This window comes from Lagopus leucura, unplaced genomic scaffold (genome assembly GCF_019238085.1).
Source record: "Lagopus leucura isolate 7727_CA_CO unplaced genomic scaffold, USGS_WTPT01 Super-Scaffold_739, whole genome shotgun sequence".
NCBI lineage: Eukaryota > Metazoa > Chordata > Aves > Galliformes > Phasianidae > Lagopus > Lagopus leucura.
Window position 1 is genome coordinate 16,955,347 of NW_024962255.1, and position 11,420 is coordinate 16,966,766.

The 11,420-nt window shown below is 42.1% G+C and overlaps 1 protein-coding gene across 4 annotated transcripts; it reads left to right on the forward strand.

Moving 5' to 3' along the window:
• Positions 1-1,389: 1,389 nt before the first annotated feature.
• On the forward strand, positions 1,390-9,847 carry BLOC1S2 (biogenesis of lysosomal organelles complex 1 subunit 2). 4 transcript variants are annotated; one of them, XR_006177437.1, is made up of 7 exons: positions 1,390-1,471; positions 2,194-2,310; positions 3,409-3,528; positions 3,997-4,101; positions 4,666-4,802; positions 8,442-8,585; positions 9,523-9,847. XR_006177437.1 is itself a non-coding variant. In XM_042863323.1 (5 exons), exons 1-5 carry the CDS (start codon positions 1,420-1,422, stop codon positions 4,695-4,697), a joined length of 426 nt encoding a protein of 141 aa, XP_042719257.1. In that variant the 5' UTR covers positions 1,390-1,419; the 3' UTR covers positions 4,698-5,230. The 4 variants fall into 4 exon arrangements, 2 of the variants coding, with proteins under 2 accessions (XP_042719257.1, XP_042719258.1); XR_006177436.1 differs by lacking the exon at positions 9,523-9,847 and having other exon boundaries at positions 8,442-9,481; XM_042863323.1 differs by lacking the exons at positions 8,442-8,585; positions 9,523-9,847 and having other exon boundaries at positions 4,666-5,230.
• Positions 9,848-11,420: the final 1,573 nt, after the last annotated feature.

Here is an 11,420-nt window from a genome sequence, read left to right on the forward strand (position 1 = left end):
TGTTTTTTTTTTTTTTTCTGGTAAGAGAATATATTTCTCATAATTCCTTAGGTACTTACCAAATTTTATATTGTAGAGCTGCTGTGGCTAACTTGTAAAGGAAATAGGCACAAGGAAATATTTTCCTTTGAAGACATTTATGCTTTTATATGTTGCCCCTTCTAAGTGCCCATCATACCTGAGGAGAGCCAGAGACTCATTCGTAGTGTGTTGGAGATGCATTCAGGTTTGAAGTCTGTAAGGAGAATGAGCTCTCAGTGCCAGGCAATAGTGGTTATGCTTTTTGTAGTTACTCCATGGAAAGTGTGTCAGTGGAGTAGGAGGAAGAAACGTTTTACTCAGAGGGCTGTGAGGCACTGCACAGGCTGCCCAGGGAAGCTGTGGTTGCCCCATCCCTGGAGGCATTCAGGGCCAGGTTGGTTGGGGTCCTGGGCAGCCTGAGCTGCTGGGTGGCAGGGGCTGAAACATTGATGAGATCTAAAGAGCAGTGGTATAAGCCATAGCACCGAAGAGAAATATGATACTGTTGTAATGTAAAAAACAAACAAACAAACAAAAACAAAAACAAAAAACAACAGCAAAAAAAAAAAAAAAACAACCAAACTTTTTACTACTTAGGAAGCTGTTTAGTTTTTTTTTTAGAAACGAAAAAATGTATGCGTAGCAAATCTTTTTAGCAGACTTCCTGTTTAAACAGCACCATCTCTATATAGTAGGTCTTAAGGCTGCACTGAAAAAGATACATAACTTGGCCGTGGTAACCGCAGCAAAGCTTACCACAGTCAGCACAGCCCGTTTGATGCCAGCAGCTTTAGCAAGGAGAGCAGCTTGTCACTTCCATGGAAAACCTCATCTGCTAAGCCAGGGGCAGCACAAAGCCAGAGCATAAAGCCTTTGGCATGGTCCTCTGCAGTATGGGGATTTGATGGGTGGACTGCTCGACGGATGAGGAAACGATTGTGAGATCGGACCCAGAGTGGTGGTCAGTGGCTCACTGTCCAGACAAGACAGGTTACAAGTGGTTACATCAGGGACCGGTGCTCTTCAACATCTTCATTAATGACAAAAGCAGCGGGGCCGGCAGTGGGTGGGAGGTGGTCCTGTCTCTCTGCTCTGCTTTGGTGACACCGTGCCCAGATGTGAACTCGTCGACACAGAAGAGACACAGATCTGTGTCACTGACTTACAGCCGAGCCCCGTCGTACGCCGCAGCGTCGCTTGCCGCCGCCGCGCAGCCCGAACCCCGTGTCTCCACATCCGACAGCGCCCCCTAGCGGTCGAGACCCGGCGTTGCGCGAAGGAGGCGGTGTCACCCGGCTCTCTCGGGGTCGCGCACGCGCCGCGACGGCGAGGGGGCGGGACCGCGGCCTTGCGCGAGGGCGACGGCGGAAGCGGCGCCGCGGGAGGGGGTCTGTCGCCATGGCGACCGCAGCGGAGGGGCTGCCCGAGGCCGGCGCGCAGCCCGCCAAGCGTAAGGGACCGGGGGGCCGGGGCCGAGTTTGCTCCTTGGCCGCGCGGCTGCTGGCAGGCTGTCAGGCCGCGGCCCGCGCCCGGCCTAGGGCGGGGCAGGCAGGTTGGGCTGGGGGCTGGCTGCAGGCGGGGACGTCCGTCCGTCTGCCTGCCTGCTGGCTGGAGACGAGATTGCAGTCCCCTCTGGAAACCGAGAGCCTTTGCCTTCAGGCCGGAGGCAAAGCAGAACGGAGTCGTGAGCTGCGCTGGTTCTGCGAGAAGCAGCACGAGGGCCGGTTGTGGCGAGCGGGTTTCTGTGAGGGATGCAGCGGTTATCGCTCTTTGTGGCTGTAAATCTGTGGCTCCTTGTGAAGCTGGCCTGGGGGCGGCTCTCGTGTTTTAAGTCAGTGACCAGAAATAAAGATCAGCAGCACTGCGTGCAGAGTCCTTGGAAGCCAGTCCCACGAAGGCCTACCCCCAGGCCCTTTAGGGGCTGAGCTGTGTAACAGCAGTCAGGACGGGTGTCTGCCCCTTACACGCCTCCTGGAGTGCTATAAAGTAGCCTTGACGCTCCTTTAAGAAAACAGCCACGGTTTGTTATCCTTTAGTGTAAAGGAGACGTTTTGTGTAGAAGGTAGTTCAGTATAAAAAAGTAGCCCCCAACAATGGGTCTGTTTACTTCTCATGGTCTGTGTCTGTACCTGCTGACTTTCCCTGATCCTGTGATGTCTGTACCCTGATCAGAGGATCCCGCTGTGGAAACAGCAGAGGAAGCTAAGGAACCAGCAGAAGCGGACATCAATGAGCTCTGTAAAGATATGTTCAGCAAAATGGCCACTTACTTAACGGGTGAACTGACAGGTAAGGCATTGCAATGCTGACTTGCAAGTAAATTTATGTTTCTTTTCATTTTCTCTTAAGAAACTCTGTTGTGTTGTTTGTATATAAACTGTATGTTATAATATCTGGCAAAACTGGCAGTTCAAGACTTATATGTTGCTAGACTGCTAACAATGCTGACATTAGTAAATTGATGACTTAATGAAGTCCCAGATTAGTACAGATATTTTTTCAATTATTCAATTTATCAGAGACCAGAATGAGTTATTTTTCTGTTCTGCAGAAGCTTGTGCATATTATGGGGAAGTGTAGGTGAAGAAGGACAGGAAGAGAAGCAGAACTGAGAGTGGAACATATGTAGCTATTTCACATCTGAGTGAGAGCACGGCTCATACATACGTTTTCCAGCATTCATGCTTTAGAATAAACTGTGAAAAGTAAACTGAAATGTTAGTTTCTGGAGATTGATACTGCCTTAAATCATTGCACTGTGGGAACTTTTTAAAGCTTTTTAAGTTGTTTATCAGTTAAAATCATAACATTTGGTAACTGTTCTGTTTATCCTAGGTGCTTCATATGCTCATTTTTAAAGGTCGCAGTGTTGTATGACTCCTTTGGTTCTGTATCAGGCAATGACAGTAATTTAGGTTGAAAGGTACCCCCGCAGATCATCTAAGTTCCTGCTAAAAGCAAGAAAGACTTAGCAGTTAGATCACTGATGCAAATACCTGTTGAGCTACTACTTAAGGCTGCTGATATCTGTAATACTATTATCCTTCCAAATTACTGTGCGTGTGTAGAAGATCTGTTATCCCTGTAATATGAATAGGGAACCAGAAACCTTGTAATTTGTCTTCTGAATATCACTGTATTCTGTCTTGAGATCCTGGATCAAAGTGACTTTGCTGTGATAGGCAAGGATGTCTGTGAGACTGAGAAAGTACTGGGATTGCCCAAAGCTCAATCTACATACAAATACAGCGTTATACTAATACCTCTGCTGCCATCTAAACTATTCCTACTGTATTTGGCTGTTGCTTTGAAATCTCTTCTAGAAAAGTCTGTACCCAGTTCAAACTGCACCAGCATTTAATTAAAATAAACTCTATTGTTTTTAAGCCACCAGTGAAGACTACAAGCTCTTGGAAAACATGAACAAGTTGACGAGCTTGAAGTACCTCGAAATGAAAGATATTGCTATAAACATCAGTAGAAATCTGAAGGATTTAAATCAAAAATGTAAGTAAACCAGATAAGGGAGGAGAATAATTAACTGTGCTCTTGTATGGGAGCTGGAGTATCTAAGATGTTGATAGTTTATCTTCCAGTGGTTCTGAAGGAAAAAAAACTCATTAAGAGCTGTATAGTGTTAGAAAATGCCAATCTTCTGTACTTCATTACAGCTATAGACTACGTAGACTAAACTAAGAGAACTTACATACTGTGTTACCCCCAGATTTTGAAATAATAAGGACTAAATAACACTACTTTTGATACAATTGTATTGTTATTTGTGTTGAGTCTAACAGTGCTCTTAAAGATTTCGTTTTATGCTGGAATACGTCTGTCAGTACCACTACCTGATTTTGGAGTGGGAAAAGGAAGGAGCTTTTAAACTGTTTTATCTGAAGAACATAATGAGTGTGAACTGTTTATTGGAATTGAATTAGTAAGAACTGACATCTGTTATTTTTCTGGCCTTTAAAGATGCTGCTCTTCAGCCATATCTGGAACAAATCAACCTAATTGAGGAGCAGGTTGCAGCTCTGGAACAGGCAGCTTATAAATTGGATGCATATTCCAAAAAACTTGGTAACTATTGTCTTCTGCTCTTACTACCTAGCAGCCTAGTCCCGTGTAAGGAGATTTAAGAAAACAAAGTAAACTGCTTTGTTTAACATGTCTCAGTGACAGAGTTGCCCATGCAGCATAGTATTGATCACTTTCAAAACAATGACAGGTAGAAGTGTATGTGAAGCAGAAAATGTTGATAAAAGATTAATGTTTGAAATTATAAGGACATAGGCTCATATAGGTCTTACTGAACTGTAGCTTGTTAATGAGTCTTAATTTCTTTTGTGCAATGTGGACTGATACAAATATTCAAGACACATACTTAATCTTGCAAATTGAGGCATTTATAAAGTTCCACCAGGCACCTAAGTCCCCTTGGCTTATGTTAATGTGAATTGTCTGACCTGAGTATCTAGTTCTTAAAAATCCCATTGTTCAATTAGATTTGCCCAAGTGCTTTAGGAGAAGGTGGCCCCAAGTGATTCATCTAAATTAAATTGGATTTCAAGATGGATAGAAGAGTACAGGATTCAAATCTTTTACCTGTCCAGTCCTAAAATACTGTTATTTTTCCTTCTGCAGAAGCCAAGTACAAAAAACTGGAGAAACGATGAAACTGCAACTGTCTTTTGAAGTTGGAGTTGGGCTGTGGGTCAAACTGATCTCTGAGTTGCACAACATCGGTTTTATATGTTGACAAGGATTTGGTAATAGCTAACGTAAGACTGTTTTTTTTTTTTTAATCTATTGAATACAGTTGGCTGTATTCAGGCCTAAGGCTGAATGGTGTTTTCCTCTTCTGTAATGTTTCTGGTGCCTCAGTTCAGCAGTGGAAAATTGAAACTTGTCCCTAACCCACATCTTGATACTGGCTATCCCTCCATTAGTCCTGTGTTCAACGTGAAACATTCTACCAAGGAAAAGCCCTGCATAACCTGCAAAGACATTTTCACTTAGTAGCAGCAGGACATAAACCAATCTTTTTCTTTCATTGAGGTCTGTATTGAGAAGATTCCCTGGCCTTTGGAGTTGTGAGCATGGTATTGAAAACATTTAAGTTTGTTATGCATTTTTATCTGTTTAAAATAGAGAGACTAGTTATTATAAACTTAAAATAAAACAACTTGCTACATTTGTCTCTCTGAAATCTCACAAATTCCTGTTGGAAAGGCTATGTAAGTTTTTCATAGGGTCTGATAATAAAGACAAACACTGTACAGTTACTGGAAATTGTAGAAAAAAAAAAACATGCTTTAAACTCTTGTGTGAAGTATTCCTGCATTTATATCCTTTGACTGTCCTGACTTCTGGTGAAATTACAATCTCTTTAACATGTGCTTAGTTAACTTAGTACATCCTTTCTCTACTTTCCCAAAGACGTTTCTGTGTTTTTGATCCTATTCATTTTTGAAGAGGTATGCCCAGCAAAGAAAACTCCTCTACCAGATGAACAGTACTCCAAATGGCTAATTTGACAGAAACCTTTTTACTGAACACCCAGACAAAGTTTGGGCTTTTTTATACCTATTGACTCAAACTAGTTGAAGCTGGCTTTTGATTGGGTTCCAGTAGAGAACAGAACAATTACTGATAGAGTTCAAACTTCATACTAGCTGTTTGAAAGTATGATTTGTGAGGTGCCAATATGGTAAAGAGCACGATTCTGCCAGTTATTGTATAACCACTGTATAAATGGTTGATTGTCAAGTTTTCCTTAGTGCTATTTAAAAACTGTACAGCAAGACCTTTGAGAGCCTTCAGCATCACTTAGAAAGTCCTGGGTTTTAACATGGAAAGTGCTACTCTGCATGACTTTGATGTAGACTCTGAGAAAGGTTTTTTTTGAATGAGCATCAATATATTAACAGGGTTAAGTCTCCCAAAGATAACCATGTATCTGTGTCTATGTGGCTTTTGCTCACAGTTAGTTCACTGATGAGTTTTCTACCTATGTAATTAATTAAACATTAGTACTGTTATGAGAGCAACTTCCTCCAGCCCAACAAGAGGATGTAGTGACACACATCTAAAACCTTCGTGCCTAGAAACTGATATTTGAATGACAGTAGTTTCTTTGTGATCTTTGATGCTCAAAAGTGTAATGTATCAACAGCAATAAGACGGTGTGGCAGAGTCCTGTTTCCCCAGCATTTCATGCACCTGTGATTGTACGAGAGGTGAGCGTGTTTCAGCCAGACTCACCAGTGTTGACAGTACCATCCCTTTGCTGTTATGGAGGAGGATCACAGATCCTTGGCTGCTGATAAGAAATCTATCTTGAGGGTGCTACTCAGATCCTCTGCTCCCTGAACAAATTGGAATTTTCATTACAACATATTGCAATCACATGTGGGTGGGAACATAATTCCTGATCCCCTGCCAGTCCTCTTACCTGACCCCTATCCATCTCTAAGAACAGAAAACGCAGTGGTTCCTATCAGGTTGGGAATGGTTCTTGACATGTGGGCATCAGAATCTAGAGCTGAATAGTCATTGGGAATCTTAGCAGCATAGGCTCATCTGGGATTGAAACGAGACCATTGCTCTTCCAGCCTAGTGGTTTCTTTGATTTCCTACTCCTTCCTGGAAAGTGGTGCTGGAAGTACATAGCTAGTGCTAACATAGGGGGATTATTCTCCACTGCAGAATAGCAGCTGGCCCTGTGCTATGGCAGGATGCAAGGGCAATGTGAAATGGTGGCAGATTTGCATCCCGGTATTACAGTGTCAATCTGGCCATGTGCTGTGTAGAGCATTGTGATCTTGTCTATGTGATGAGTCAGATGTGTAGCTCTAAGTGCCAGTGACTTGTCCTATCACTAGTCAGCAAGTCAAATAAATTCTTCTTTTGTCAGATAACCTACCAATCAAATACTGGATACAGAATGGAACGTGACTCAGACAGGCTCCATACTGTAATGGCAGTATGCTGGCAATTATGTGCAAGTCAGCTCCATTATCAGATGTGTACCATGTTATCAGACCTGGTGGAGACAAACCAAGTTGGGTACAGAACTGAATACAAGTCAGCCCTGCTGTATTTAAGATGCATTGCAGTCACCATCCCATTTTCCTTAGTACATGCTGTCCATGTTACACTTGAGACACTGAAACTCGTAGTGTTCTAAGAATCCTCTGTCACTGGAATCATTATAGCAGCCTTGCTGTGTAACCTCCTGAACAGACCATGAAGAACTGCACTGCTCTCCATGCTGTTTTCTATTTATATCTTTCAATGCTTCCTACTATGGCTGCCTTAGACCCTGTTTATCTTGATGCCATGGGAAGACATGTAATGGAGAATATATTTCAGAGCTATTAGTCTTGCTTAGAAGAAAAAGAAAAAAAAAAAGACAGGCGTCATCATCTTTAATATTCGTTCAGTGCGTAAATCTCCCCCCGTGCCACAGTTTCTTCCCTAAAACATGCAATCACAGAATAGTTGAGGTTGGAAGGGATCTCAAAGCCAATTTCTCCAACCTCCTGCTCAAGCATGGTCACCTGGAATGGGTCACCTAGGACCATGCAGCATGTGATATTGCCACTGCCAGCTTTGGACATTATGGCAAGCAGATTGAAAGTTTTCCTAACAGAATTTGGTTATATATTCTGCCCTGTTTGGGCAAAGATACTGCACGTAAAGATGGACTTGCTAGCCAAGGAAGAGCACATTCTCAAGCGCACAAAGGCTAAGGTTTGTCCTTCGGTTGGCAGAAAACTGGAAATCTATGATTAGACAGATTGTCACTGCAGAACACCACTCTGGACTACACGTGTATTAGCTGTAAGCTGTAAGCGGCATCTCTCTGGTCTCCAAAGATATGTCTGAAAGCTGAGGATGCTGTCGGTGTCACAACTGAAACGGGATTAATGCCCTCTAAGAGAGCATCCATGCACCTTTTATTAGCAGGTACTCTTTCTCTCTCTTCAGGGTCAAGGCAGTCAAGGGGACAGAGTGACAGTAGTCAGATAAATACGGTCACATGTGAGTAAAATCTCATTACCTCTACACTTGCCTCACCCTGGAGAGTGCTGTCTGCATGGAGCTTCCTAGCCTTCCCCATGCCCCCTCTTTACTGTTAGAGCCCCAGCATCTCGTTTGTCTTTCTAGTGAGGCTGAAGAATAGGTTTAAATACACTTCAGTGGCAGTTGTGTTTGTGTATGTTTTTCTTAGAACTGCTGACTTAGCCACATCTTGTTTTACTCATGGATGCATTTGGTGGTTGATGTGAGATTCTCTCACCACACAGTATGAACTGACATGCTATTGGAGAGTCTGGGAATCTATATGATCAAAACATAGGAAATTTCAAAGAAAAATAATACAGCATTTCTCTGCTTCTCTTCCTTTTTGGCAGATTTGCAAGATGGCCACAAGAGGGTGATGTTTCAGCAGAGAAAACTTCCATAAGATAAAGTAGTTAAGAGAAAGGACCAGTATTCTGTTAAAACTATTGCTTTTCTCCTTGAAGAAAAAGCTGTGCTGTTTTAAAATTACAAAGGTGGGAAACTCCAGGAATTCTGAAGATGGGAAACCATCTAGCTATGTGTTGCACTTTGTGTTTTCAAGTAAAAGAGTTAAGACATAGTAAACTGCTCCACAAACTCCTGAGTATTGCACCTGCAGGAGGCAGAGACTGGAGATGCCTCACAAGCGACTGTTCACTGGGAGAAAATTTTAGAGAATGAGTACCTGAGTGATTATGTGATGGTGGCATCCCAATTATGCCAGGAGCTGGCAACTGTATTCTCATTTCTGTCTTTAAATAGCCATTCTCCTCTCTGAGGGCTCTCTGTGTGAGTAGTGGAATCCAAATCATGGCAAGTCTGGCAGGTCTTTGACAAGTTCTTGACAAGTTGAACTGCAACTGCAAACTGGGGATAAAACTTATCCTAGCAAATGCAGCAAATATGGCAGAAGTTATCCAATATTGGCCTCTAGCTAAATATGTTATGTGTGCAGTGTTGCACCTGATGGCAAGCATACAAGAAAAAAAAAAGCAATATGTAGAGAACAAACATTCTGTGAATGTATGATGAGTTTTGTTAATGAGAGATTTGTTAATGATTAATGTTTGTCCCTGCTTTCTGGTTTACAGTAGAGTGAAGTGGAACCTTTACAGAGGTTAAGGTTCAAAAAAATCAAAAAAATAAAAAAATAAAGCAGTTCATCCAAGTTTGTCAGCAGCTATTGGTTTTATCTAACCAGTTATGCTTAATCCAGAGGAGGCAGGAGCTATTGATTGCCTTTGCACTGTTATTTATTTATTTATTTATTTATTTTATTGATTAAACCATAGCATACACAAAGGGAGATTTCCAGGATGCAGCATCAAGCCCTCCTTTGATTCAGCATTCCTGTTTCCTGTTGTAATGGAACCCCTGGGATTCACAACTATTTTCTTACTGTTTGCATTGTTTGTCTCCTTGTCTCTTCAGCCTACATGGAGGAAGATGTCTGAAATAGGGAAGTTGCCTCCTGAACCATTTGCTTTGCCCTTCATAAGAAATATACTAACCAGACCTGAAGAATGACTTGCCTTAATCTTCAGAAGATGTCAAGGGAGTTTGCACGATTTGATGGTGCACATTAAGCAGAACCTGGTCCAGTGATTAAAAAACTTGGGACTGTATTGTAGTTGTAATAATAAGGGTGTATTTTTTAAGATAAATTATATTTGTCCAGAGACTGATCCGTTGGTGATGGCAATGCACTCCCTCTCTATTGGGTATCTCATCCACAGGTAATCCAGAAGAGCCCTTCTCAGGCATGTTTTGAGCCAGTGCTGAGTTTCTAAAGTATGTTTTGGAAAAACAAAAAAAGATACTGTGAGCTACATGGTACCTTTTTTACTGTGATGATTTCCATCTAAACTTTTTAATTCACTAGTCCCATGCATTTTCCTCTGAGAGTTATTATGGCTGGGTAGGTTTGTTTTTCTTTTGGTGATGATGTTATTTGTACTAACAAAAGCTTTAAGAAAACCTAGAATAGTGGAGCAGGATAGGCAGTAACCAGAGGTAGTAAGTAACCTTACTTCAGCTCTTTAGCTGAACCTGTGCCTGTGTCCTAACCAATTTGTTTATGCCTGTGTGTAGCTAAAAGATCAACTTGTGGAATGACTGTGACAGCTTTGCCCACCCATTCCTAGGCATGTGTCCCCAAGATACAGAGCAGTCTCACACACTGCTTATATAAAGGATTACAGTTGAAGAAACAAGAGTATTGACAGAGCAAAAAACGTCACCATTCTTTCTTGCTTTGACTCAATACAGTTGACAAAATAGAAATGATGGAATGAAAATTAGTCCATGACTGTGAGGTTGGTACATGAATAATCACTTGAATAAGTAGTTCATAAGGACTGCAAAGAAAAATGATTATGGACCAGTTCACCAACTGACAATATAAAATCAAAGAAAGACCCCGTTCAGATGATTGAAACCAAGCGCATGACACAAATTCTGTCATACAGGAGGTTAAGCAATGAAGATCAATATGAATGTATGTGCTTAATTAATGGGAGGTGGAGATGTTGATATCACATCCAAGAAACAAAGCAATGGATACCAAATCTGGTGCAAGCCATTTGCTGATAGTTGCTGATTTTGGTCACATAAAATCAAAGAATGGCCAGGATTGGAAAGGACCTCAAGGATCATCAAGCTCCAACCCCCCTACCAGATGCAGAGCCACCAACCTCTCCATTTAATAGTAGACCAGGCTGCCCAGGGCCCCATACAACCTGGCCTTGAACACCTCTAGGGATGGGGCATCCACAACATCCCTGGGCAGCCTGTTCCAGAATCTCACCACTCTCATAGTAAAGAACTTTCCCCTGACATCCAACCTAAATCTTCCCTCACTCAATATAAAACCATTCCCCCTTGTCCTGCAGTTATCTTCCCTTTCAAAGAGTTGAGGTCCTAACATGCAGAGCTTTTATTAAGGTTATAATAACCTGAACTTTGAGATGACAAGGATAGGGAATTTAAGAAAGCTGTCTCATGCAAAGTTATTTGATAGTTCAGTTACACAATGTGGTGTAAGCCTCCACCCTCTAATGCAGGGTCTGAGCTGTGCTATAAGCCTTAATGTTTGTTATTCTCAAGAATCTGAGTATGCACTGTCACAAATCTGTATGACAGCAGAGAATTTCTAGATCCAGATCAATTCATGCCAGAGCATTTCTTGGATAGAAATGGTGATTTTAAGGCAAGTGAGTTGTTTCTGTCTTTTTCTGCAAGGAGTTAAACTGTGTTTCTTTCAGATCCCAGACTCTTCTTTGGCTTTGCCTTGACTTGGATCGCCTGAGAAACTTTAAATTGTCTACAGC

Excerpts from the sequence above, each read along its gene's own strand:
- BLOC1S2 (XM_042863323.1), top strand. The coding sequence starts at position 1,420 with ATGGCGACCGCAGCGGAGGGGCTGCCCGAGGCCGGCGCGCAGCCCGCC. Across the intron at positions 1,472-2,193 it reads CGGCGCGCAGCCCGCCAAGC|AGGATCCCGCTGTGGAAACA; the intron begins GTAAGGGACCGG and ends TACCCTGATCAG. Across the intron at positions 2,311-3,408 it reads CTTAACGGGTGAACTGACAG|CCACCAGTGAAGACTACAAG; the intron begins GTAAGGCATTGC and ends ATTGTTTTTAAG.